Source organism: Leptodactylus fuscus, chromosome 1 (genome assembly GCF_031893055.1).
Source record: "Leptodactylus fuscus isolate aLepFus1 chromosome 1, aLepFus1.hap2, whole genome shotgun sequence".
Lineage (NCBI taxonomy): Eukaryota > Metazoa > Chordata > Amphibia > Anura > Leptodactylidae > Leptodactylus > Leptodactylus fuscus.
In genome coordinates this window covers 53,088,007-53,115,958 of record NC_134265.1, presented here as the reverse complement: position 1 = coordinate 53,115,958, position 27,952 = coordinate 53,088,007, and the positions used below count along the sequence as shown (strand labels likewise).

At 42.1% G+C, this 27,952-nt stretch overlaps 1 protein-coding gene across 2 annotated transcripts in view; it reads left to right on the top strand.

Annotated features, from left to right (window-relative positions):
- Window positions 1-27,952, top strand: part of IQGAP2 (IQ motif containing GTPase activating protein 2) — a 264,000-nt gene that overhangs the window by 117,455 nt on the left and 118,593 nt on the right. For both annotated transcript variants that reach the window (XM_075270512.1, XM_075270502.1), the window contains exons 3-5: window positions 9,288-9,444; window positions 12,765-12,842; window positions 15,086-15,162. In XM_075270512.1, the coding sequence (XP_075126613.1) occupies window positions 9,288-9,444; window positions 12,765-12,842; window positions 15,086-15,162 (312 nt within the window). The remainder of the gene's footprint in view (window positions 1-9,287; window positions 9,445-12,764; window positions 12,843-15,085; window positions 15,163-27,952) is intronic.

Genomic DNA, 27,952 nt, shown 5'->3' with positions numbered 1-27,952 from the left:
TTAACCTAGTCCTTAAAGAGTTAAAGGGATTATCTGTAATAAAACTATTCTTTGTTGTTTTTCTGTTTTATTCACAGCTGAACAAAATGGTAAAATGGAATAAATCAAGGTTGATCCATATATTGTATAATCTGGGTGTAGTACGGCTTTAACTTTGCATGTTCTTGTCGATGAACTGTAAGCAGAACATTGCAGTCATCCATTATCGTTGCTCCATATGGAGAGGAGGGTGGGATGTTATTATAGATGCCTCTCAGTTTCTTTCCCATCTGTCTAACTTTATAAGAATATTACAAAATAGTTCTTTTTCACATTTTGCTCTGAAATGTTCCCGGAGTAAACACGCTTCAGTACTCTCTTTGTATTCCTGTCTGCTGCGATGTTTTGTTATATTGACTTCAGAGCAGAACTCTTTAGATATACATAATAGACATAAAGTCTTGCTTCACTTGTGCTGCATAGAAACTTTTCTAGCGAATTCGTGTGTCCTCAATCTACATGTCTTGTCTGTATCACAAGTGCAGAACATTACTGTACGAAAGTGCAACACAAGGAGTATTGTGGGGCTACAGTAATGTATATTATATTGGCTTCTTGTATGACGTATATACCAACTTAATCTGGCTTTTGTGTATTTTGCTTTCTGTAATTCCAGTAGAAGTTAATAGGAGCTACAGAAACCGTGTGACTCCTGTTCTCCATTATGGGAGGAGGTATAGAAAAACCTGGGTTCTATAAGGGCTTGTTCACATCTGCGCCTGGGCCTCCGTTATGCAGGTTTCCATTTCCTGCAGGAGACGGAAACCTGAAGGATTCTTTCAAACCCATTCATTTGAGTGAGTTTGAAAAGTGTCCGGCCGTGAGCTCCGGTGAGCGTTTTATGCTTTCCGCGGCGAAACCGTTTTTTTTTAACCGGACACAGAATCAGACATGCAGGACTCTGTGTTCGGTTAAAAAAAACAAACCGGTTTCGCCGCGGAGAACATAAAACACTCACCGGCGCTCACGGCCAGACTCTGCATGACAGGTTTCCGTCTTCTGCATGCAGAGGACGGAAACTTAAAGCGGAGACCCAAACGCTGGTGTGAACACAACGTCAGTGGGTTCCCCCCCCCCTTATAGTATGTCTTTGTAGAATGGGAGGAAATCCACACAAGCACAAGGAGAGCATACAAACTCCTTGGAGATGTTGTTCCTGGCGGGATTCACACCCTGGACTCCAGCACTGCAAGGCTGTAGTGCCAAGTACTGAGCCACCATGTTTCCCCAAATCTATAAGTCTTGTGTTGGTGGTCGTAACTTGCAACCAGTTGTTCGAGCAAATTTTAAGTGGGACTGACTGACCATCTACTATGTATGGAGTTGTCACTATATTTCCAAAACTTCTGGCTATTGAATTTTAGGAAAGATTGGGCTGTTACATTTAAAGGTAGTCTACCACCATGTAACAGAGCACATTACAGTGATAAAGAGCATACCCTTGTTATGTATGTCACTTTGTTACATTTGGCGGAAAACAACTCTGAAGTTATATGGAAAAAGAGGCTTTATGTGCACTGGGGGCGGGCCTTCAGCCCTGGGAGCACTATTATTGTCGCTGAAGTAGGCACATCCTAACAGTATGTGTGTGTGTGTGTGTGGGGGGGGGGGGGGGCGTGTCAATTTTAACTTCCCTGGGTAGCAGTTGGTAGGTGGTAGGGGTCTGGGTGGCCAAGAGCAGTGCTCCAGAGAGCTGAAGGCCTGCCTCCATTGCACCAACTGCCTCACTTGTATGAGATTTCAAAGTTGTTTTTCTGTAACTCTACAGAAGTGACATACACAAATACATAACAAGGGTATGTTGTTTATCACTGTCATGTGCTCTGAAATTTCCATTCATTTCAATGGGATTGTATCTTGTGTCCTTTAGTGTCGGTTTGTTTCCGTTTACAGCCATGTCCATTTTTTCAAGCAGACAAAAAAGTCCTACATGCAGGACTGTTCTGTCCATTTGAAAAAAACGGACAGCAAGTGTCCGATATTTTTTTTTAACATTGAAGTCTATGGGCAACGGGACTTCTAAAGGACAGTTACTGATAGCCATCAGTTACCATCCATTATGATAACTGTCCGTTTTTTTTTTTTTTAAATGAACACCTTCTGAACGGAATCAATGTAATGTGAACTCTACCTAACCGTTACAGCAGCTGACTGTGTGGGTTTGGTGGTTGACTCCCTTTAAGAAACCCATTCTGTTTGTTCTCAGAGGATATGAGTTGCCACCAGAGATGTCTGGCAGCAGCTTATTCCTCTTTACCTATAGAGAACACAGTAGAGAGCCAAGCTTGTAAGTGTATGGGGTAGTTGGGGAGAAAAGGTGTTAGTCAAACAAGCATTCGGTCAACAGCTAAAATGTATGTCTTTTTTAAGGATCGGACATCAATATGTGCACAGTGTCAGAAAGCCAGAATGTATAACTAATACATAACATACATTCCATATGCCTGCCTCCTCTCGTAAAGATAAATGGCAACAGCTAAGCAATGGATCTGTTTAAAGCAAACTTTAAAGTGTAACTCCCATTTTATTTATTTATTTTTCTATTTTGTCAGGGGATGGGGGGAGGTGGTTGAACATTTTAGTAATATACTTTATTAACCTATCACATTTCCTTGTAATAAAAAAAACGGGCTGTAAAGTTCTGACTTGTGACTGTCCGTACACAAGTACTCAATACAGTATATAGAGCTGAATCTGGGCTTTAGCAAAGTAGGATGGGCACTTCAAATGGCTGTATCTCCAGTTATATACTACCTAGAAAGTGGTTCTAGTATCACAAGAAAGCTTAAGGGTAAGTTCACACGGGGTTTTTTGAACCTGAGGTGGCCTTCCAGACCAAAAAAACCTGCACCGGCATTCAGTCACGCACTCTGCTCCGGATTAGGCACAATGAATGGGCCTAGTCGGGAGGAGGGTGTGTCTTCAGGCCAAATCGTGAGACGAATCGGCATGAAGAATGAACATCATGCTTCTTTTTCCAGGAGCCGGAACAAACGGCTGCCGGAAAAAAGACCTAACCGGCTCCCATTGATTCAATCAGCCGTCATTTTGGTCAGGATTTTGAGGTGGATACGGCCTCAATATCCTGACTAAAAAACCCCTTGTGAACTTACCCTATGATTCTCAGCTTTCATAAAATACAGTCTTACCACAATCTTGGCAGGGAATCTCCGAACCATTTTTGTACGCGATATAAAGCTGGAGATACAACCATTTGAATTGACCTCCCTCCTTTGGTAAATTCTTCAGCTTTGTATGTGTACAATACAAATGTGTATGGACTTTCCCTAGCAACAACTCAGTATTGCTAGGGAGTATATTAAAGCCTGTTTTATAATAAAAAAAGGAAGTTAGATGGGTTAACAAAGTATATTACAAAAATGATCACCAAACCCTCAACACAACAGCAAAATGAAACTTTGTCGGCATTTAATGGATAAGTCACTTGAGTGCATGATATGGTAGAGGGGGATAAGCTTTGCTTTGGAGCAGAATTTTTGAGGGGAAGATCAGAGTAAATCCGGACAGGACTCCTAGGTGGGTCAGTGAGAGTTTTGTGTACTCTGCCCATGCAGAGATGATTGACAGCTCTCCTGGTATCAGTATTTGTACAGATATGGCTGTCACTCCCTCCATATAGGCAGGGAACCTGACAAGTTTGCTTTAAGATTAAATAGGCCATGTTCTCATAGAAATCAGATGTAATTCTGGTTGCCATGGACAAGACCACATGGTTTAATAATGGGCCCTAGGGGGTTGTGGTTAAACAGAAACTGAATGTGTTCCATTGCTCTCATATCACATGGTTGGTCTATTTGGAGCAAATGATCTCTGTTTTAATAGGGAAATGTCTTACGCAGTTTTTATGATGTTTACAAGCACAGATGTTGGCACTTGTCTATGTCTATAAAATATGTATATAATATGTATAAGCAGGGCCGCCGATAGGCCAGTACTACTGCTACTGGCGTCAGGGGCCCGGCCAAATTTAAAAATGGGGGGGCCCGGTTTTGGCCCGCCACCGTGTGCCGGCCCCCTGGCGCCCGCAGCAGTCATTCTATGTCTGCTGTTTCAACTCAGATCTGCGTCCAGAGGACGCAGATCTGAGTTGCAGACATACGCGGCTGAAGCGAGAAGCTGACCTGTGTCAGCTGCTCTCTTCGCTGCTGCCGCCTCTCTCGCTGACACATATGCGGCTGAAGCGAGGAGCTGACACAGGTCAGCTCCTCGCTTCAGCCGCATATGTGTCAGCGAGACCGGCGGCAGCAGCGAAGAGAGGAGCTGACACAGGTCAGCTCCTCGCTTCAGCCGCATATGTGTCAGCGAGACCGGCGGCAGCAGCGAAGAGAGGAGCTGACACAGGTCAGCTCCTCGCTTCAGCGCTGCCGCCGGCTACCCGGCAGTGTAGACGCGATGTGATGACGTCACATCGCGTCTACAACTGTGCGCCAGTAAGAGAGAGAGGCGCCGAGAGAGCAGCGGGGGAACGAAGGAGAAGGTAAGTGTAATGTGGAACGTGAAACTGGGGGCAGATGAAGGAGAGGACGGCATGACACTGGGGGCAGAGATGGGGGGCATGAATCTCGGGGCAGAGATGGGGGGCATGAATCTGGGGGCAGAGATGGGGGGCATGAATCTGGGGGCAGAGCTGTGGAGACATGAATCTGGGGGCAGAGATGGGGGGCACATGAATCTGGGGGCAAAGATGTGGGGACATGAATCTGGGGGCAGAGCTGTGGAGACATGAATCTGGGGGCAGAGATGGAGGGGCATGAATCTGGGGGAAGAGATGGGGGACATGAATCTGGGGGCAGAGCTGTGGAGACATGAATCTGGGGGCAGAGATGGGGGGCACATGAATCTGGGGGCAGAGATGTGGGGACATGAATCTGGGGGCAGAGATGGGGGACATGAATCTGGGGGCAGAGCTGTGGAGACATGAATCTGGGGGCAGAGATGGAGGGGACATGAATCTGGGGCAGAGATGGGGGGCACATGAATCTGGGGCAGAGATGTGGGGACATGAATCTGGGGGCAGAGATGGGGGGACATGAATCTGGGGGCAGAGATGGAGGGGACATGAATCTGGGGGCAGAGTTGGGGGGACATGAATCTGGGGGCAGAGATGGGGGGACATGAATCTGGGGGCAGAGATGGGGGGGACATGAATCTGGGGGCAGAGATGGGGGGGACATGAATCTGGGGGCAGAGATGGGGGGACATGAATCTGGGGGCAGAGATGGGGGGACATGAATCTGGGGGCAGAGTTGGGGGGACATGAATCTGGGGGCAGAGATGGAGGGGGGACATGAATCTGGGGGCAGAGATGGAGGGGGGACATGAATCTGGGGGCAGAGATGGAGGGGGGACATGAATCTGGGGGCAGAGATGGAGGGGGGACATGAATCTGGGGGCAGAGATGGAGGGGGGACATGAATCTGGTGGCAGAGATGGAAGGGGGACATGAATCTGGGGGCAGAGATGGAGGGACATGAATCTGGAGGCAGAGATGGAGGGTACATGAATCTGGAGGCAGATGAAGGGTGTATATGAAGCTGGGGGAGAGACGGAGGGGGGACGTATAGTTTACAGGTGACTGTAGGAGGATTATACAGTGTGCGGGCACATGAAAAATTAATGAGTTGTCGGAGTCAACATAACAGTGGGTGGGGCTAAATTTCCCACGGCGCGCAAAGCGCGCAGCACATTTTGTCCCTCTTTTGGTTCTTCAAAAGTTGGGAGATATGGGTACTGGGGGCAATGGAAAGATGTTAGAGGGTGGTCGGGGGGGGGGGAGGGGGATTGTTGGGGCATCGGGTGTGCGGCACTGCGGAGAGGAAGCTGGGGCAATAATATATAATATATAAGTTTTTAGCTGGAGAACTACAAAGCACACAATACCTCCAAAGGTATGTGTGCTTTGTATTAATAATGATGTAGGCAGCTATGCTACTACATAGCAGCCTGTTTGGGGGTGGGACTTTCACTTTAAAGGAGTGTTCACATTGCGTTTTTGGCCTCCCTTGCCGGGATACGTTGGTAACCAGTCACAATCAGCTACCCACTTATCCCTGCACGGAGAACTGCAGGCCCCCTTTTTTTAATGGCCAGTTCTTTGTGCAGGGATAAGTTGACAGCTGATTCTGACTGGTTACCAACGTATCCCGGCAAGGGAGGCCAAAAACGCAACATGAAAAAGCCCTGAGGATTTATTAGGAGGGCTCTTATAAATGGTGTTGGCTCTCTACACATAGTAGATTTTACCTGCAAATAGAATCTGATTAAGCCTTGTAATGCTGCTAAATAAAGGGAAATGTAATACAGAATGGGTATGTCGCAAAATAAGGTAGTTTTAAAATGGCGGGGGGGGGGGGGGGGCCCAAACACTTAGGCTGTATGGGGCCCCAAAATTCCTGCTGGCGGCCCTGTGTATAAGCATGCAACACTTCTGTTTCTAAACCATTGTTCTAGAAGTTAGTTCCTTTTCATAAACTGCAAGAAAACAATCTCTTGTACAGAAAATTTTGGTAAACGGATCAAAGATCTGCAGTGGGGGAGGAGGGGAGGAAGATGCTATGATACAATCCTCCTCCCAGATCTCTGAGATCATAAAAAAAAATCTTGGACAAGCTCTTTAAGGCCAAACCATTGAAAAGCATAGAACATTATGCCAGTGCAGTAAAATATTGGGCAGAACAATGCTCCATCTTCACCCGGACTGCTAGGAATTTTGGGGCCTCATACAAACTAATTGAATGTCCCCTCTAAAACTATATTACTGTTTTTCATCCTACATGGCCTATATGATTTGGGGGATGGTGGGTTAGGCCATGTAGGATTCCAAGTCCTGTCCTGCAGTCCCGGTCGGTGGAGGTATGTCCTGGATTCAGCTCATCTGTGTAATGGAGTTGAATACAGTGGTGAAGCAGGAGTGGACAGCTTCTGCCCCACCACGGTGAACGGTGTCCCTACGTGTTACGGCTCCAGAAGCTGTAGGCGCGATGTAATGACGTCACTAACATTGCGCCTGCAGCTCCCCGAACATCCCAGAACAAGAGACTTACAGTATTACAGCAGTGACTGCAATGACTTCCATGTCAGAGGTGAATAGTAATAAAGTGGATGACACAGCCACTTATTGTCTGTCCCCCATTTGCAGAGGCGTGCAGGCGGAAGTGGCACCGTGCAGTTGATGTAATACCAATAGTAGGTCCTCCTCCTAATAGACAGGGGCCTGGCATCATTTATATACATCATATGATTTTAACTACTGGTGTTGATAGAGGATCCCTTTCTGTTAGAACTGGGACAGTGCCCCTGATGGCAGCACCAACAGTACTCTATAGCCCCGGGCATCCCATCAGATGAGACCAATCAGTTTTAATTTTTTAATTAGTAAACTTATTTCTGTAAATAGAATCTGGTTTCTAGGGACATCTGCCCCAAATTTCCTTTGCACCAATTTTGATGAATGTCAATAGTTGGTTTGTAGTTTTTCTTCCTTGCCCATTTCTATTTGGAGCGTTTCAGTGAAGCCACCTTCTCATGTAGTCAGCACATCCTGTTTATGTGCTATAAAATATCAAGGAATATCAGAGGGAAAAGAGAAATCTGATAATGACATTATGAAATGCAATACTGCAATAGCTGGGGCTAGTCTATAATACATGATAAAATGCAGATCTTCTTACATGTTGAATTACTATTAGGGTTTGTTCACATTATAGTGTTTCCCTTTTCATTAGGGTTTCCTGTGTGTGGTATTTTAACAAAGTATAGTACAATCAGATGGGCTGTGCTTTCTGTAAAAAAGAAAAAAAATAATAATTCAGTGGGGTATATGGGACAATTCTTATAGGTCAGTGGCATGCATCAGGAGATTGAATCCATCAGCAGATTTTACATGCAGGAGAAGGAGAATTGCATGGACTCTCCACCTCCAACTTTTTGCACCCTTTAATAGGGGCTACACCACTGATTTCAGCATAGTTGGACTATTTTCTCTAGTCTCCACTATTCCTGAGCAATCTGTACAGGTAGTTTTAGTACCCAATATGCTAATTATACTCTCCCCTGTCTGGGGGGTGGTCCAGAGCTGGAGCAGCCAACTCAGGACCACCCACCTGAAAGTAGAGAGCCTAGTTACCTTATTGGGTGCTGAAAAATAGATTGCTCAGGAACAATAGGGGCTAGAGAAAAAATCCAAATGTGCCAGAATCAGTGGAGTAGCCCCTGTTCAACGCTGCAAAGAGTTGCAGTTGATGAAAGTGGTAAAAAGTCATCTTTAAGAGAAGAAAAATAAAATATAACATATGGGGTGTGTGGGATACTAGAAAAGTCAACTTGTGGTAATATTTATAGCTATCTCCAAATTACCCAGGGGTAACTTTAGAAGGTATAAAGGTTGCTGTCACACTTGGGTCTAGGATAGTGATGGCAAACCTTTTAGAGACTGAGTGCCCAAACTGCAACCCAAAACCCACTAATTTATCACAAAGTGCCAACACGGGAATTTAACCTTAATAATGTGCAGATCCACAATTGCAGACATTTACAGACTTGCAAAATACGGTCATGTGAATGAGGTTTTATAGAGCTTTCTGCTCCACTGTGGCCCCCATACAGTCCAAACTGTTTCACAGTGACCCCCACACAGTACAATCAGCTCCACAGTGGCTTCCATACAGTATAATCTGCTGCACAGTGGCCCCTACACAGTATAATCTGTTCCACAGATGGGTGCCCAAAGAGAGGGCTCTGAGTGCCACCTCTGGCACCTGTGCCATAGGTTCGCCTTCACGGGTCTAGAACATCCCTATAATGACACTAGTGCTATACATGACGCGTAGCAGTTGGAGTGCCCAGATCTTCCCTAGGAGCCTCTAGTTACATCGCTGCTCTTCAGAGTATTGAGAAACTATCATTATTATCTGTAACCTTGTGGAAATCTGATAAGATCTGTAATGTCTTCATCTACAATACTTGTCTTGTTCAGGGTTATGAGAAATATGCGCTATATTTCACCTGTAGGTTCTTGGCTCACACACATTCTATATTGGATACATATGTCAAGTAATTGAGACTCGTATCATTTTTGACACCTGACCTCAAACAACTGTTCTTCATATCTCACTGCTGGATTAGGATTTATGGGAGAACGTCTAAAGAAACGTGTGTCTGATAAAATGGTTTTCTTCAATGGATGTGTTCCATGTGCCAAAACTTTTTTTTTTGTTACTTATTTGCAGGTGGATGGAAGCTTGTCTTGTGGAGGAACTGCCGCCAACTACAGAACTGGAAGAAGGTTTAAGAAATGGCGTTTATTTGGCAAAGCTAGGCAGATTTTTTGCTCCGAAATTGATATCTGAAAAGAAGATTTATGATGTGGAACAGACAAGATTTCAGGTTTGTTCTTCAGCTTTTATAGCGGTATTGTTTTGCAGGTGTGTTTTGACCTTACATTATGAAGCTAAGTAAGAATGTATATCAGAAATGGACTGCCAAATCCTGAGCGATCTATTATCCCATCTCTCCTTCAACCCATACAGCCTCTCCTCCATGTCATTTTATGTTAGTAATCACAATGGTTGATGTTTACCTATTGGTAAAACTTAGAAAAAAGATATTTACCTTCTCCACTACCACTTGGTTCACAATTTATGGACCACCATGGAATTATGGGAAAACTTGATTTTTTATTTTTTTTCATGACAAAATGACATATATTTGCAAGTCTTTGTATCCATCTTGAGATGAGTTGCAGCTCACATAAATGTCAGATTACATATGTTAATAGAAGTCTATGGAGAGGGGACAGAGAGGAGTGAGGTGAGCAGTAGCAGCTAAGAGGGACACAAGCTTGGTGTACATTCACACTGTCCTCATTCAAGTCATTGGCTCTCATCTGTCATATGATCAGAGTAACATATTGAAATACGGATGGAATGACTGATCCATCCTAAGTCTTGTTTATAACAGTACTGTGAATAAAGTTTTCTTCCACTTTGTATAGTTTCCAAAGTTCTCCAGACACTTTTATATTCAACTTCTAAAGTAAACCAACAAAACTGAAGAAAACAACTTTTTTTTTTTTTACATTACAGTGAAAGGAAACTGATGAAGATCAACCATTTTCTGTCTAAATCAGTCATTTTGTTGCCATTTCAGTCTGCTGCTCTGATCCTATGACTGATCAGAACAATGGACTTGAATGACAGTAGTGTGATCTTTGTGGAAGACTGCACTTAGCTAATTAGGAAGTTTCTGAATCAGCCCAATTGCTTTACTCACACCAATACGTGTCAGTACTTCTCTATATATGCCATGCATTGTCCTGGGGTCTGTTTCTCAGTGAGAGATAGAAAGGCAAGAAGAAGAATCTGTTCAACTTACTATGTACAGTATATGGTCGCTAGCTCCCACCCTCCAACTCTGGGAGAACTGCTAACTAGAGACATGTCCAACAGAGGGAAAAATTGATTTGTACTACGATGATGATGATTTATTATTATTATTATTATTATTATTATTATTATTATTATTATTATTTATTATATTTTTTATTTTTTTAAATATATATTTCTCTAAATCAGTAATTGTCGAAAATATTGTTATTCCTCATGTACATACAAATGGTAGCTCAACCCGAAAAGTCACTTTAAAAACATTGCACAGGTTGATAAACCGTACATAAATGTATGGGTTGAATCAAATGGTATGGAGTTACCAATATATTATTAATTGATATATTTTAATTGATTTTACTTATGTTGCTCCAGATTATCTTCAACCCTTCCAACCCACTTTTAGGCTAAGGACCCACGTATTGAGCCACAACATAAAAGCCCTGTGGAAAAGACTGCGGCGTTTGCGCTGCGTGGAGCCCCGGCCTAAAAATGTATTTTTGTTTTTAAAACCTTAACATATCTGTAGAGCTGACACAAGCTATACTGCTTGTTATAATTTTACATTAACATATAGTAACCTATTCCGAGCTGCCATTGTATGTGGTGAGTTGTTAGAAGTAAATTCGACTGTTCATTTGGTCCCTGACATCTGAATACATTGCAATGAACCACAATGAATTGAGTGTAGAAGACAAACTACTATGTCTTATCTAGACTGCAAATCTCAAATGTATGACTGTAAATAACACTGCTAAACTGACAGGTCCGCCCCTCTGAAGCATTGTCTAGACAGCTACTGCAGAGTAAATACAGTATTGTTTCTTGTAACCGAGCCAGCATGATTATTCTTTCCAAAAATTGACATTTTGTAGCTGCTTTTGTCACAGCGCAATGTTTGTGCCAGGAGTAGCTGACCCAGTTCCATGACATGCTACGGGATGTTACCTAACGTGCTCTAAATCTCAATAATACCGGGCGGTAGCTGCAGTTTCCTAGGTAAAACCAATTTCTGGCTGTTCTATCCTGGGCCCATCAGAGGAAATAATGTTAAGGGCCCATTTTCTATTTTTACATGTACACACCATAAAATCTGACACCTCAATAAAGCCTAATGGATTATTGGAAAAATTGGGGCTCCCAATACTTCATCCAAATAGGAACACCCATCTTTGGCTGGGGCTTGTGTAAACGCTATGCCTTTTAGGCTGGGACAAGACAAATTTGGCAGGATTGTTCCTGAAAATTCAGGATAACTTGGGCAAAATTGGGACAATTGTTCAATATGAGAGGAGGCTCTAGTCTGGATACAAGATGAGATACAGTTGGGCATGGAGGCACACAGGTTTCATATGTTAACCTGTGGTGCATTTGTCCAAAGAAGACATATTTGGGCCTGTAGATTCTGCACACTTGTAAGTTGCCATAGCTGGTATCCCAGTTGGTCCCCTAAATGCTTGATGGGCAATAAATTTGGCAACTGGGCAGGCCAAGGCAATCTGGGGGAGTCATTCCTGAGATGCCCATTGTATGTGAGCAAACATTATCCTGTTGAAAATTTCACTCAGAAACCTTGCCATCAAAGGCAACACATAGGGCAGCAGGATGCCCTGAACATATCACTTGTATCACTATTAAGGGTGGTGCTGCCATATGCAATGGCTCCCCAGATCATTACACCAAGCGGTGAGGTAGTGTATTGCTACATAGCAAAAGCAGGAATGAAGTGTCACAACGGGGCCTTCATACTTGAACCTGACCATCACCAGATCCAGAGCCAAAACGGAACCTGGATTCATCACTAAAGACAATATGGTTCCAGTCTGTAGCACTGTAGGTTTCACCTTCATATCACAAAGGTGATTGTAGCTTATGGTTAATGAACACAAAAGGGGGTGTGTAATGAAGGTACCACTTGTGTCTTGTCTGTCAAGGCCTGTATGCCCTATGTATGTACACTAAAGTAACTGCTGATCCCAACACCTCCTAAAAGCTGAGCCTAGATGGCGGCCATTAGTTGACATGACCAGCTTGCTTCTCTCAGTACAATGATGTGCCCCCTCTCAAAGTCTGTCAACTAGACAAAATGTCTTTTAAGTGCGTTGTAGAGACATGTCAAGCCATCAATAATGGCTCACTAAGAGGTATACCACCCAAGAGTAGCCTCTGAGAGGGTAATGGGGAAATGTTTTTACGCCCTCTTGTGGAATGACCCAGTTTCTCATTAGACCTCATCTGTAACTATTTACCTATCTGCCTGACACATTTTCAATACTGAAAAATACTAAAATACTGATTTTGTGCTGTTTTTGGTGTTTTTAGCGCTCTGGGTTACACTTTCGACATACAGATAATACTGTACAGTGGTTACGAGCTATGGAGTCTATTGGACTGCCTAAGGTAAGAAGAGTATTTGGATTAATTCATGATTTTGCTTTTTTGTAGGGTTATGTAACTGATCCTGTAACTGATAAACAGAGGGAGGCCATAGTAAGGCAGCACGTGTTGCTCATAACCAATTAGCAGTCAGCTTTCATTTTGGTAACTTCTCTGACTAAATTTAAGCTGAGCTCTGATTGGTTGCTAAATTGCTATAGGTAACAAGGACTGCCTTGCTATGACACCATTTTGATAGAGGAGGACCTAGGCCGTGTGGTTTAGTACATAGTATTAAAGCTTAGATTCCATATGTTATTTATGTATTTGCACGTTCCATTGTGTATTTCTATCACTAGGATTGTTCTCTTTTTGTTTGTGAGTTGTAGCCAAGGGACAAGGAAATTCTTCATGGCTGCCCAAAACCTACACTAGAAGCTAAAGAAAAAAGTAATATTTAAGTGGCTCACTCACCAATTTTAGCATAGAAGGCTTCAGGGTGTGAGATGGGACCCACAAAACTTTTTAAATATTGAAGAACAAGAAAGGATCGGAATCTTCCACACCTGGCTTCTTAATAAAACGTAGCCTTTATTCCATTTCCAAGGTTAAAAAATATATACACAAGACATAGTGAAAAGTTTGAGAAAAAACATTGTGCAAAAGATTAAAAAATCGCAGTTCTAACGCGTTTCGGGATACAAGATCCCTTAGTCATAGCATAGCTGAAAAAAGTATTTCCTTTTTTCAGCTATGCTATGACTAAGGGATCTCGTATCCCGAAACGCGTTAGAACTGCGATTTTTTAATCTTTTGCACAATGTTTTTTCTCAAACTTTTCACTATGTCTTGTGTATATATTTTTTAACCTTGGAAATGGAATAAAGGCTACGTTTTATTAAGAAGCCAGGTGTGGAAGATTCCGATCCTTTCTTGTTCTTCTACACTAGAAGCTGTCTGTAGTCTGCTTATGGACGGAGGGCATCAGTGAGGATTTTATTTTGCCCTCCTACTGTCTCTGGACGACTATAGTATGGTCCTGTTGACATAAGGGGATACATCATAAATATTTTTTAATACTTAAAGGAATTTTCCACTTTCAGAGATATTTTCATGTCAGAAAAGTCCTTTAAAGCTTAGCTGATCAGATGACAACCGGCTGTAATCTGCTGCAAATGTTAAAGGGGTTTTGCCAATTCACACACTTATTCCCTATCCTGTAGATAATGGATAATTGTTAGATCGCTTGTGATCCATCCCACAATGATCAGGAGAACGGGGAAGTAAAAGCCCCCTCTAGGTGAACTAAGCACCAGTGCGCTTGTGAGGTCAGTACTCCATTCACGTCTATGCAATCTCTGGCAGCCCCATAGAAGTGATTGGAGTGTCGGTCACACAAGCACACCGGCACTTCATTCACAAGGACTTTCTGTTCCCAATTCTCCTGATCGCTGGTCCAACCACTTGGAAATGGAGCAAGTCACAGCTCTCGGTGTAATACTATACATGAGTGTGTTGGGTCTCCACAGTGAGAAATGGTCAGACACTCTTATTCCTAGAACTCAGAATAAGGGTGTTCAGACTGTGGTTGAGGGGTGTAGTTAAAACCACAACAAAACTGTAGCTGAATATGGTTTTGCTGTGGTTGCAGTTTCTACTGCTATGTCAATGTGTTTTACCTGTAAAGGCCCATTTACAAATCAGAAAATGGAGAGGAATTTTCCTCCACCCGCTCGGGTTCCTCTTCATTTTGAATCCATAGCACCTTTCACTATGGATTAGGCCTAGATGAGCGAGACCAGTAAAGAAGGAGTCAGAACTCTAGGCAAGAATAAGCAGCATGCCTTTTATTTCAGCGTCCTGCTCCAATCTCTTCCTCCCATTGAAAACAATGGAAAGTAGAATCGGGAACTAATGTATCCCTGAACTTGGGGCAGAATCTGCAGTCGTAGTGTCTGTGCGAATGGAGCCTAAAAATGGTTACTGCGTGAAAAATCGCACCAAATCAAACTGTGTTTCAGATGTGGTTTTAATGCAGTTTATGAACGCACCTTAACTGTAATCTGAACACATCCTAAATGGCAATTGTTAGAGTAACGGGAAAGCTGGGCTGTAATAAAGAGTAAGGCTCAATAGTCATCCTTGTTGTATTCTATATATTTTATGTATTCAGTTATGCGATTCTTTGTTTCCTAAGATGAATACTACCCTTTTGAAGTGAAATTCTGTCCATCACAATAAACTTCTCATCTGATTTACATTCATAGATCTTTTATCCAGAGACCACAGATGTTTATGATCGGAAAAACATCCCTCGTGTTATATATTGTATCCATGCATTAAGGTAAGAGAAATGTAACGGTTGCCATATTATTTATAGGAATAAAGTCCTCATTTCAGAAAGCCAAGGAAGTATAAAGCAAGAATTGTCTCCTGCCCACTCCGCGATCCTTTTGTTCTGGAAGAGATAAGCTGCTGTGAGAGATGATTGTCAGCGACTTTATCTCCTAAAAAGACATGCACTGCTTGGCCAAGATGAGAATTGCTCAGCAAACATCAATCTTAAGTGTATGGTTGGCTTCAAGGGGCTGTGCAAGTATTGGAGCAACCGCTGGCGAGGCGTAAAATAAATAAATACTTTTCCCTGGCACTCTCTGTCCATTTGGTCTTGCCTTGATGCCTCATACACATCGCCAGTTCTTTTTCCTATAACCACTGATTGACCTCACATGAGGTTGAGAACTTCTGCCATACAGACACTGGCAATGTAGATCAGAGCGCCAGGGAGAGGTGAGTATGCTGCATTTTATTGAACCCCTCCCCAAGCCTCCGCAAGTGTTGCCTCTATTCCTGGGCAACCCATATATAAAGTGGATTTTTCCTAATGGTGGTTTAGTAACTTGTATTTTATTATCATTCTGCCCACAGTATAATATGAAGAGATATAATATATAGATATGGTAGATATGTTTTATTCAGAGCAGAAGGCGCTCTGAGGAGGCAGGGTGGAAGAAGGGAGTACCCGTTTTAGGGCCCATGAACATGACCAAGGGTGCATCCCAGTTGGGGCGCCAAGTTCATCACGGAATACAGTTGGATGATACTCTGTGTGTTATCCAAGTGTCATTTCAGTGCATTCTGTGACACATTCATGTCTTTGGGGATTCTGGATCTGTTCCATTCCGGAATATCAGAATACGACCTGCTCTATAATCCTCCATGTTATCAGAAAGAAATAGATCCGGAAACCCCATAGATGTGAATGTATCACGGAATGCACTCAGATGTTACTTTTGGGGTTTCTCTTTATTATATGGCCTGTGTACAGCAGAACTTATTGTAGTGGACATGCATATATTGTGTATCTACAGGGTAAGAACCAGAATTGCTCATTTTCCCCGGTTGGCCCAACACTAGTTAGTTTGCTGTTAAAATCTGCATGTACAATATATTAGGCCCTGTATGTGGCCTGGATACAGAATGTAACTTAAAAGGGAATCTGATATTTGGATCTGATTTTGACCTCAATCTATCATTAGTAGATAGACTTGGCCGGAGCCCATTGTAATGACGTTAAGCATACATTACTCAGCTGCAAGTTACGATTTTTGGCTTTGTGCAAGCGATCGCTGCAGATGTGAGACTCTCAGCTGCATTAACCTTTGGGGTTATTAATAATTCCATCTGTTTGGAAGGGTTTTCTTCTCAAACCAGACGATCTTGGATCAGGTCCTTCCCAATTTCTATCAACTTCATCTACAGCAGATTTGTTCACAGGCATTCACATAAAGCAGACAGTTTTGGGTGACTCGAGCTGCTACCCTCTATGAAAGGTCAGATTTTGGTTTCTCTGGACTCGAGAAGTCATCTGTTTACTGCTCATTTAACAGACATGGGTTATTGTTGTTTAAGTGAGTTACACAGAACCTGTAACATCTGCCTTGTGTTTCCTGTGACCGCAAGCTGCAGTATAGGCTTCCAGGCATCTGCTACCTAGAGGCTTACATTATCTACTTCCTGGCCTTGTCGTCTTGTTTCCTGTCTATAGAAAGCTTTTCCTCTTCTAATTTGTACTGATGGCAGGTATTTAGCTAATGTATTGCAATACAAACACTGCAATCTCCATTATGTAGTAAATAAGGCCAACCAGTAAATATCGCGTGTCTACCACATCAGACCTCATGTGAAAATTGGCGCAGGTATAATGTGTTAGAAAATACTAAACTGAGGAGATGTTATATTGCAGGTTAAGTTTTAAAGGGCGATTTCCATCTTAAGCTATACATAGTAGATTAAAGGGGCTCGATCAGCAAAATCATGCTGATAGAGCCCCACATATGCGTGAATAGCCTTTAAAAAGGTATATTAAGCTACCACCCAGTTTTAAAATAAAACCCTAAAACAGAATGCGATAAACGTACTGAACGTGCACGCTGGGTGGGCATTCAGGGTGCGCCGTCTTCTTCATCCACGCCTCTTCTTCCTCCGGTTCCGTCCTCCTCCGGCGCTCGTGAACTGACACTGATATAAAAAATGGCCTGGGCGCATGCGCAGTAGCATGCGGCTTCTACTACGGCTACAGGAAATTTTTAAAAAGGCTATTTTTAAAGGCTATTCACGCATATGTGGGGCTCTATCAGCATGATTTTGATGATAGAGCCCCTTTAAGACTAAAGCCCCATGTAGCAAGCCACGGCCAAAAAACACTGTGCAAAAGACCATGGCGGAGACATTGTGTTTTTTTTCTGCAGCGTTTTTCAGAGTGTGCAGTTTCCCTCTGCGGACTTTCTGCCCCTATTATACCTATACTGAAACCGCCGGCGTTTCCGTAGGTATAATTGACATGCTGCGATTTTCAAAAAGGGGAGCGTCTTTGAAATCTTAGCTTTTCCACAGCAGATTTTTTTCCTGCAATGTGTGGTTCGGGTTAGCCAGAATCCCATCCACTTTGCAGGTACTGTAAAACACAACAGTCTCTCTGTTTTCACAATGTAGGGCTTCAACCGAAAGAGATTTTTCCCATAAAGCAAGTTATTCCATATCCATAGGGATCCATAGGAAGATAACTTGCAGATCAGTGGGAGTCCGACCACTGAGACCTCCCACTGTTTAGAAGAACGAGAGTCTTTCAGCCTCACTTCAAAATGGAGCTGTAGTCGGGCAACTCCCACACCGATCCATTCATTTCAAAGGGGGTTCTGGAAATAGCCATAGCACTGTGATTAAAGATCTCTGACACTACCATAGAAACAGAGAGTCCTTTGATCTTCTGATCAGTGGGGGTCACAAATCTGCAAGTTAATTCCTATGCTATGGAGGCAATTATTGGAAGAGGTACAAAATCTGCAGTGAATTTAAGTATTGTAAGCCAGGCTTCCAGCCCCATCCATGGCCACTTTGGCTCTGCCTATATCCAACCATGTCCCATTTCTTCCCCCACACAGTATAATGCTCCTTTAGTTGCCACAACATGGTATCATGCTCCTTGTGATCCTCACATAGTATATTTGTAGCCCCTTATTGTGGCACACTTTATTACCTGCTCAATGTGGCCCCAGCAGTAGAATGTCCCTTATAATCGCCTTGAGGGTAACAGTACTTGGCATGGCAGTACTACGATCTTGGCATGTCTGGGCTTTGGCCTTCATTCCTGATTCCTGGGCAAAGCACATATGCTGATAATAAAATGACAATTTACATAAAAATGGGGTTCAAAAGCTGAATAACAGAGGCATAATTGTAAACTGTTGACGCTCTACAAGGTACTGGGATTTGGTTTATAACCAATTTTCTGCTGACAGACTCCCTAAAAATAAAATTGCCTTTTTGTCACTTATTCACCTCTTAACGTGGATGGATTTTATCTGAGGTTGAAGTCTGTTTAGCTTTGCAGTAGACAATAGAAATCTATGGAGAGGGGAGAGGGAGGGCTAACACCCCTCACTACACAAGGACAGATTTCTCTCCCAGAAGAGCTAGGTTATCAGGTGAATTATTATCCAGCAACATTGTAAGTGAAATATTGGAGATGGCCTCATGTCTCTCTCTGCCCTGTGACTTCCTTATTTTTTTCTCTTCATAGAAGGCTTCATTGTAAATTGATCTATCTGTGGATAGGATGACTAAATGCGAGGAGTGATCAGAGTGATAAGAGTAGGATAATTTATACATAAAATATATATATATATATATATATATATATATATATATATATAAATAATCAGATATCTCATTCTCTAGGTTGGGGCTATCCATAGATACTTAGCACACTAGTTTATGGCACGAGTGACCACTTGGGCTTCTGACAGAGGTTTTCCCACATATTATTTTTGTTGAGTAAGCTTTTATTAAGTACTTCTGCATATGTCCACTTTTATGCTTTATTACCATAGTAAATACCTGATTTTACATAGGATTTAGAAAGCCTTAGCTTCTGTAGATACAGCCATAGTGAGGAGCAATGGGGGAGAATGTCTGTCTGATTTGTGACTTGCAGAGGAATGAGGAATTGAGTGAAATGGAAATTCAGCAAATGTTATGTCATTGGGGCAGCAGTCGCTAAAACAGATGTTACCTCTTACTGGGTATTAATGTGGTTTTCACTCTGGAGACTTCCCATTTATTCTGCCGCATATCACGTATCATGTGTCTTGCGTAATCTTTTGTTTTCCTGAGGTGCAGAATTTTAAATTTTCCAGATCTTCAGCTTTAAAGATGAAGTTGATGATGCGGTTGATTGTATTACCATGTCAATAGGGAAAGGTATTTAATAAAACTGGTATTCTGGACCTGCCAAGGAAGGAGGATTTGTTTGAAATATTTATAACTATATATAATATATAGATCTAAAGGGTTTGCGTTTTTCCTGAAACTGTTACACCCTTGGTCATGTCTTTGTCTGGTATTGCAACTTTTATACCCAGCTCAACTTTGGGTCTAAACTGCAATACCAGACATAGCCCTTGGAGAAGTGTGGCATTGTTTTAGTTTTCGTGGAGGTATACTTTTCGCTAGCTCTTCTGATTTGACATGGAGTATTATACTGTCCAGACATCTTAAAAAAAAAAAAAAAAAAAAAAAAAAAAAAAAGGAATACATATACACAAGACATTCATCCATTAATTTTTGGCACAATATTGGCATCATAATATTGCACAATATTGACACAATAATATATAAAAGCACTTTGGAGAAGTTAGCTCGGTAGAAGCAGTGGTGCGGACCTAAACAAGTCAAGGCAGGGACAACAAATGTGCAGCAAACTGGTTTGTTTAGAGGAAAAACAGGAAAATAAATAAAGCTTGACTTCAGGCACAAAATGAACAGAACAATATACAGCCTTGACTTCAGGTAAAAAAAATAACCCTTCTCGTCTGAGCCCCTAGCTAACAGAACGGATAACCTAACTATACGTGTGGCTTACTACCAGCCACACGAACAAAACAGGAGCAATATAGTTTCAACGGACTCAGTTACAGGACAGAACCACACATCTCCTTTCACCTCATGGAAAAGTCATTTTTATCTAAGCACATACTTGCATAGCCTTTAGAAAGGCTATTCCACACCTACCTTTTGTATGTAGATTGCCTCAGTAGTTTTTGAATGAGCCTGCTTTTATTCCTATGCTAATTTGCCTCCAGCAAGCTCCGGGAGTCTCAGTGAGCACTGTCTGCTGATGTTGCTGCTGATGATGACTCCTCTCCCTGCTCTCACACACACATAGACAATAGCAGACTGTGATCACAGACACTTCCAAGTGTTCGCTGGAGGCTAATTAGCATAAATATAAAAACGGGCTCATTCAAGAACTACTTAGAGGATTAACATACAAAAGGTAGGTGTGGAATAACCTTTCTAAAGGCTATGCAAGTATGTGCTTAGTTAAAAATGAGTTTTCCCAATGATAGAGCCCCTTTAAATGGCATAAGAAAGGTACGTTGGGGTTATGACTTAGCAGGAGGGGCCGTAGCCTCCCACGGCCTGGTAGACTTGCTATAATGTACGCCATAAACTGATGTAACTTGTTACTTAAATCTATGCCACCTCTTAGCTCGAGGGTAAACATAAGATAAGTAGGGACCTATTTACAAATTTTGCATTGGGACTGAATAGATTCAGGTTATGCCTCTGATAGTAACCTTCTAATTTGGGTGCGTTACCGTGTTAGTTTGGGCCTACTGGAGGACCTTCTTGTACTCTGGTGAGCTAGTCTGGCACTGAACCAGAGAGGGGTCCTATCTGTCACAATAGTGCCCGTGGCTTGTCACTAGCTCTTAACCACACTGACTGCTAGCAGTGATCCACGGGTTCAGTATCATCTTGTCCCATTAGTACTTACACCATCTGTATGTTACCTTAGAGGGTATAATTTACTTAGTCTAGTGTAAGGTTTGCCATGGAAACTGAAATTTATCTTATTCCAACTAACAATCTGATCTCCTTTCATTATCACAATGAGCGCTCTCTGCACCATTAGACCTATGTACTGTATTTATATCATCTATCTTATTTTGCGGTGACCATTATTTTTCTGCTAGCAGAGAACGCGAGGCCATGACCATCATACAATATGTCAAGAACCAGAATCAATTAAAGTCTCTGCACTATTTTTCAGTTTCTTGGAAATAGTTATTTCTTCATTATAAACTCACAGAATATCAGTAAAAATTGATATATTTTATTTCCTGCTGTGACACTAGAAAATTGTCACTATAGACATTAGTCCATAATCCCTTCTTGGACTCATAGTCTGCCTTCCCCAATTTTATAAGAAGTCAATTAATCTATCAACGGAGAATGTTTTATCATCCCATTTAGGGCAGGAATTGGGGTAAACAAAACGGCAAATTTTGCACCAAAGACTAATTTATTTTGGGTTTTGTGCCATCTGCATTCATGTTGGGGTTGTGACTTAGTGGGGGGGAGGGGGGGCATTAGTATAATGTACACCATAAACTGATGTCAATTATATCCATACCACCTCTTAGATGGGAGGGCATAAAATGTGCCTAATTTATTACGAGGCATGTTGCTCCAAGGTGCATCTCCACTCCAGCGCACATTGATGATGGATGGAATAGAAAACGCAAGACTTCATAACTTTTCCCCTTTATGATTTGAAGTATAGGAGGAAACCTATATTTTAGTAAAAAAGCTATGAACCGTACATTCCAATATGATCCATTGATCAAGGTTTATAAGACCACTAGCCACTTCACAATGACCTCTGCATAGTGGGCCCCCACTCTATTGGGTGCGGCGCCGTACCCAGAGGAAACCCACAAAAAACTCCATGTTGTCAGTGGATGAACTTGATCCTGGAACTCAGTGCTGCTTGGCAACGATATACGCCCTTACCCATTATTGTTCTACCCATTATTGCTCTATCCTTACCTATATTGTTAGGGTGTATTCACATTGCAGAAATTTCTGTGCCTGAAAATCCGTTCCATTAAAAGGAGATGCTTTGGCAGCAAAAATGTGGATTTGTTCAAGCCCCATTGAGATGAATGGTATAGGTGCAGAACTTGCCCATAAATTCACCTTGGTCGTATGCCATGAACAGTTATGAGCGGAGGGTGAGATTGGACGTGTTAAAATTCAGAACAATCAATCCTTATGACTTTTGACTTTCGATGGTGCTCTTAGGCAAAATTCACATGAACATGCTGATTCCCAGCCAGATATTTTTTTTTTTATAGCCAAGTCAGCTCCAGTGTGGTGTTTGTGAATCCATTGGCTTTCAGTGGGAGAGTTGGGTCTGTGAATACGGAAGTATTGTAGAAGAGCATGGGCTACTTTTTAAAGGCTCTCTAACAACATGTTAGTGTGAATTGAGACGTATGTATATGGGAACCTGCAGGATGCCCAAACTGGAAGATTCAATAAGCAGAAAAGGTTTTGATACAGAAATAATAATAATTTTTCACCATCTTTCAGGAGATAGCTTCTGTTTTCAAAGTCAAAAAGCCATCCTTCCCAAGAGGCTGATATTGTGTGATGCTATAATAGACTTACTATAATAAGAAAGAAGAAGATCACTCGGATAACTTTTTGTTTATGCGCTTTTCAGATATTCCCAGCAGGATACAATGCCTTGTATTTAAGATGAGTCCAGATAAGTGACATATTGCTGCAGTATGTGACACCGAGCCAGACCTCTCCAGAAAGTGTCAAACCCCTGGGAAGGAAATTGCAATAGATTAGCTCGGAGTCTCGGTAGGACACCATTAATGGTAGCCACGTAGAGTTTGCATTTACTGGACCTAAATAGGAGAGAGAAAAGTGAAATGTATAGCGTAACAGATTATGTGCCCCGATAGATTTCATTTCACCACTTAAAGGGGTATTCTGATAAACATTGTATTTCATATAAAAGTAATATACAAAATATCACTGTAACCCATAGAAAGTAATTAACTAAAAGTGTATATGAAAAATCCCAGTAGATCCCCAATAGAGTGCTGTTGCCAATGGCTGCGACCTGCAGTCTATCTACATCCAGGACGAGCATGCTCAGTGACATTTCACTTTAGCTGCTTATTAGGTAATGACTACCATGCATGCTCTGTCATAACAAATGGAGTATGTGAAATTCAGAAAATATTTCTGCTAGGAAGAATAGACAGCTAGAAAGCACATTGAGCAAGTGCACCTGGGAAATGTAGTTTTCCTAGTGAAGAAGAAGGTGAAAACGTAATGGTGCTATTGTGGTGCAGATCTTGAAAAAGAGGGCAAATAGGAAGCGGGTGAAGTGACACGTGCAGTGCAGATGGTTTATCTATTCGGTTGCTCAAGTTCATAATAGGGAAAAAAAATAGCATTTTGGGAAACCACTAAGAGGACCTTTGATGTTCTCAGGCACATGCGGTTTTATGTACCGCTAGAAAGTCAACAGTACGCTGAATTCCGCGCACTTTCGGCTTTCCCGTTATGTGTTTTTCGGCAAGAGATATCGGTGTCACTACCGATCTCTGCCCACTGTCAGAAGGGCGTTCCTGACAGTCTAGCTGGTCAGTAAGGAACGCCCCCTCAGATAGTAGAGGGCTATGGACGAGGGCTGTCAGGGATCATTCCTCACAGCCCTGCTAGACTGTTAGGAACGCCCTTCTGACAGAGAACAGTAATAGCACTAATATCTTCTTGCCCAGGGGCACATAACGGGAAGGCTGACAGTGCGCTGAATTCGGCTTTCTAGCGGTATATAAAACCGCATGTCCTCGAGGACATGAAAGGTCCTCTTTAAGGGGACTTTTCGTTACCTCTACCAAGCCCAGTTCTTTGCATCTTTTTAGTAGGTGCTGTGTCACATAATCTGGCACATTTGGATTTTTTCCTCTAGCCGCTGCCATTCTCTAACAATCAGTGCCGTTAATTTTTGATTAATAGTTTTAATTAATATGGTATATTGCTCGCGTAATAAAATGTTTCTGCAGTTTTCTTAAAATTACTTCCTGTGTGTTTTCAAGATCTGTGCTTGTAGTTATTGGGGGAGGGGGGGGATTCTTTATTTATTTATTTTTGTCTTTCTGGTTACCTTTCTTTCTGAGGTATGTTACCACAAGCCTAATTTACTAAAAAGTCATACAATGTGTAATAAATCTTGCACAAGTTACCCTCAAGAAGCAATTGTGCCCTTTTTTTGCATCTCTTCAAAAAAGGTGCACATTATAAATGCATCCTAAATCACGGTCACTTTCACCTTCAAAAACGTAAAACTTGTGTAAGACCGGGGCCCCACAGGCCGGAAATGCCGCAGGAAACAGTATCTGCAAAGTGGATGGGATTCATGTGAATCCCATGCCCACTTTGCCTTTAAAACTGCAGCACTGACACGCTGCGATTTCCAAAACCAGCGCGGTTTTGGAAATCTCAGCATGTCAATTATATCTATGGAAACGCCGGCGGCTTTCCTGTAAATATAATGGTAACAGAAGGTCCGTGGAGGAAACTCCGTGAACTTTCTGTTCAAAGTGCTGCGGGAAGAACCGCGATGCGTTCCTTCTGCGGTTTTTCCCGCAGCGCTTTAGAGCTGCGGAACATCCCGTGGGGCATTAGCCTAAAAGTCCTGAAAATATTCACAAAAAAGACAAAGAACAAAAAAAGGGGTAAGACCAGGTCGTGCGATGAACAACGCTGCACAATTAGCCTATTAGACTGTATGGATGGGTTTACACCACTGTCAATTTAATGTCCGTTGCTCTTATCTGTCACTCCAGTGTAAAATAAAAAAAAGTCTGAAGCTTTATTTCATCAGGTTTTCTATTTTTCTAATGAATGAAAAATTCCTGCATGCTGGACTTTGTTTACTTTTGCAACAGAAGAAAAAAACACGGCGCAAGAAAGTGTCACTCATGTTTGTGTGGTGTGGGTTTTGGTTTTTTTTTTTTTTTTTTTTTTTCCATTAGTGTCAATAGTAACTGAATGAGACAAAGGTGTGGGGAGAGTTTGTCTGTGTCTGTTACTTTACTACTTTAGGCTGTGGTCCCACATTGCGGAAACACAGCATTTTTTGTTGCAGATTTTATTGCGATTTTGGAGTGGATTCAGCAGAAGGGAGAAATATAAGAGCTTCATATATATCCCATTCCTTATGTAGCCATTCTTGGTATTGGCTCAAAAAAATGCGTTTCTGCAACGTGGGGCCTTAGCCTTAATGCCGATTGCTCTCATCCTACGACGGCAATGGACTTTAAAAACGGTAGTGTGTACAAGCCCTGCTTATGTGTCAGCTGACAACAACCAATCTTCAGCATCTAAATCTGAACATTGAAGGTTTTTTATGTAATATGTATATGAATTCATCACGTTATTTAGGGCATCCGTAAATAGGTGTTGAATGGGAACCTCCATTATTTACTTTCATTGGAAAAATCCATCCATCCAGTCCATCATGCTGAGCACACAGGTGCATGGCTTTGTTCAGTGCAGAGTCCGAGAATTGTTAGATTCAGCAGGAATATATCCAATCTATATCTGATCTGTCCTGGTAAGAAACGTCTTTACGGACTGATTCCGTAGCGTGGATTAAGGAATGATATAAAGTCAGTTAAACAGAAACACATGTGGACAGGCAGTGTCTCTTGTGTGGTCACAGGACCTCGCCGTGTATACGAATTGTCAAGCCAACTTCACCCTATGAAAACAGAACAGAAGACTGCTCGTAATACAATCCAATATGATTATAGAGCGCTTAGGAAATAGAAGCAATTTTCCGAATTTCTCTGCTGACTCATCCAGTTTTTATTCTCTTTAGCAGAGATAAAGGTAAATTATCTGCGTTATAATTGGGATTAATAAGATTTCTTTTGGAATGTAATTATTATTATGTAATGTAATTAGTAGCATTCATTGTATTCATGAGGGCTTTATTATATCCAATACTAGTCTGACGGATGAGAACAACGGACATTACATAAAGCAGTAATATGAACCCTAATATCTTAGGTCTTCTTCTTAGACTTCCATTCAACTTCTGCCAGAGTTCTAGATGTAGCAGAGTTAACCCAAACCTCTGCGATTGGTTACATGCGTTTAATATAATCACAGAACACAGAAAAACAATGAAAAGTCATTGAAAAATATTTTGCCAATGACTTTTGTTTGGTTTTGTTGTCTTCTGTGATAACCCGAACTCTTGGTTATATTGCTGTAGTGTGATATCTTATCACAGAAGACAACAAAAACCAATGAAAAGTCATCAGCAAAAAAATTTTTCAATGACTTTTCATTGTTTTTCTGTGTTCTGTGATAAGACTACCCGCGGCAAAAATTTAACCAATTGCAGAGGTTTGGGTTAACTCGGTAACTGGAGAAAATTGAAATGAATTTCACCTAAGAAGAAGGCCTAAGAGCAGATTCACACCTGCGCCCGTGTCTGCTTTAGGCAATCCTGCTGGGTTTCCGTCTTCTGCCTCAAGAAACTGGACCGGGGACGGACGCCCGGCAGTCAGTTTCAAACCCATTCACTTGAATGGGTTTGTAAAGTGACCACCCGTGAGTGTTTTGTGCCTGTCCACGGCGAAACCGTTTTTTTTTTTTTTTTTTAACCGGATACACAATCCTGAATGTGAAAAAACAAAAAGGAGAGAGACACCGAGCGCAAGTGTAGAATGACAATATAATTCCATGATGTGGTAAATGAGTGATAGAACGACCAGATGGCCTCTCACCTGAAAGAGTTGTGAAACGTCACAACCCCCTATAAAGTTTATAAATGTAAATGCCTGGTGAGAGTGGTAGCGGTTCAACCTGTGCACCGGAGGAACAATGGACAAACAGCAAGGACCTGGAGGTCTGTAGCAGGAGATCCACACTCACTGGTGATAAGGATGAGGCACAAGCCAAAATTTCAAAGCAAACTTTTTATTGAAGTATACGAACAAGTCCTGCATGTCTGACTGTGTCCGGTTAAAAAACCTGTTTTGACGCGGACAGGCACAAAACGCTCATGGGCGGTCACTTTGCAAACCCATTCAGGTGAATGGGTTTGAAAATTGACTGCTGGGTTTTCGACGCTTGTCCAGTTTCTCGGGGCAGAAGAAGGAAACCGGCAGGATTGTCTAAAGCGGGCACGGGCACAGGTGTGAACCGCCATATCGGTATCTTATGTATTTGGTTGAATTTAGAAACCAACAAGAGATGATTTGGGTTCACAAGATGTTGGCAATGGACAGTAGATGACAAATGATAGGCAGAGCTCCCTTCATCTGGTGTCCATCTGCATTCACCCCATGTGTAAAAAAAAAAAAAAAAAAAAAAAAAAAAAGTACAACAGAAGATTTTTCTGTCATGTTTTCTGAGGGAAGAAAAAATCTTGCATACAGAACTTTTTGTTACAAAATGGAGGACAAGGCATAATAAATGTGCCCCATTATGTCCCATCTTCTCCGATTAAAAATCAAATTATATTGGGGCACGTTTATGAAGACTGGTGTTAACACCAGTCTTCACAATCCCAAAATCGGCAAAGGGAGCGCCTCATTTATGACTAAGTGCATCCCCCCTCATAAATGACACGCACCCTCCGCTGGGCCATACACTTGGAGGGGAAATCTGTCAGCTCTTAGTGTACAATTCCCAGATCATGTAAGTGATGACCAATCTGGCGGGGTTGATGGTCCTACCCACCC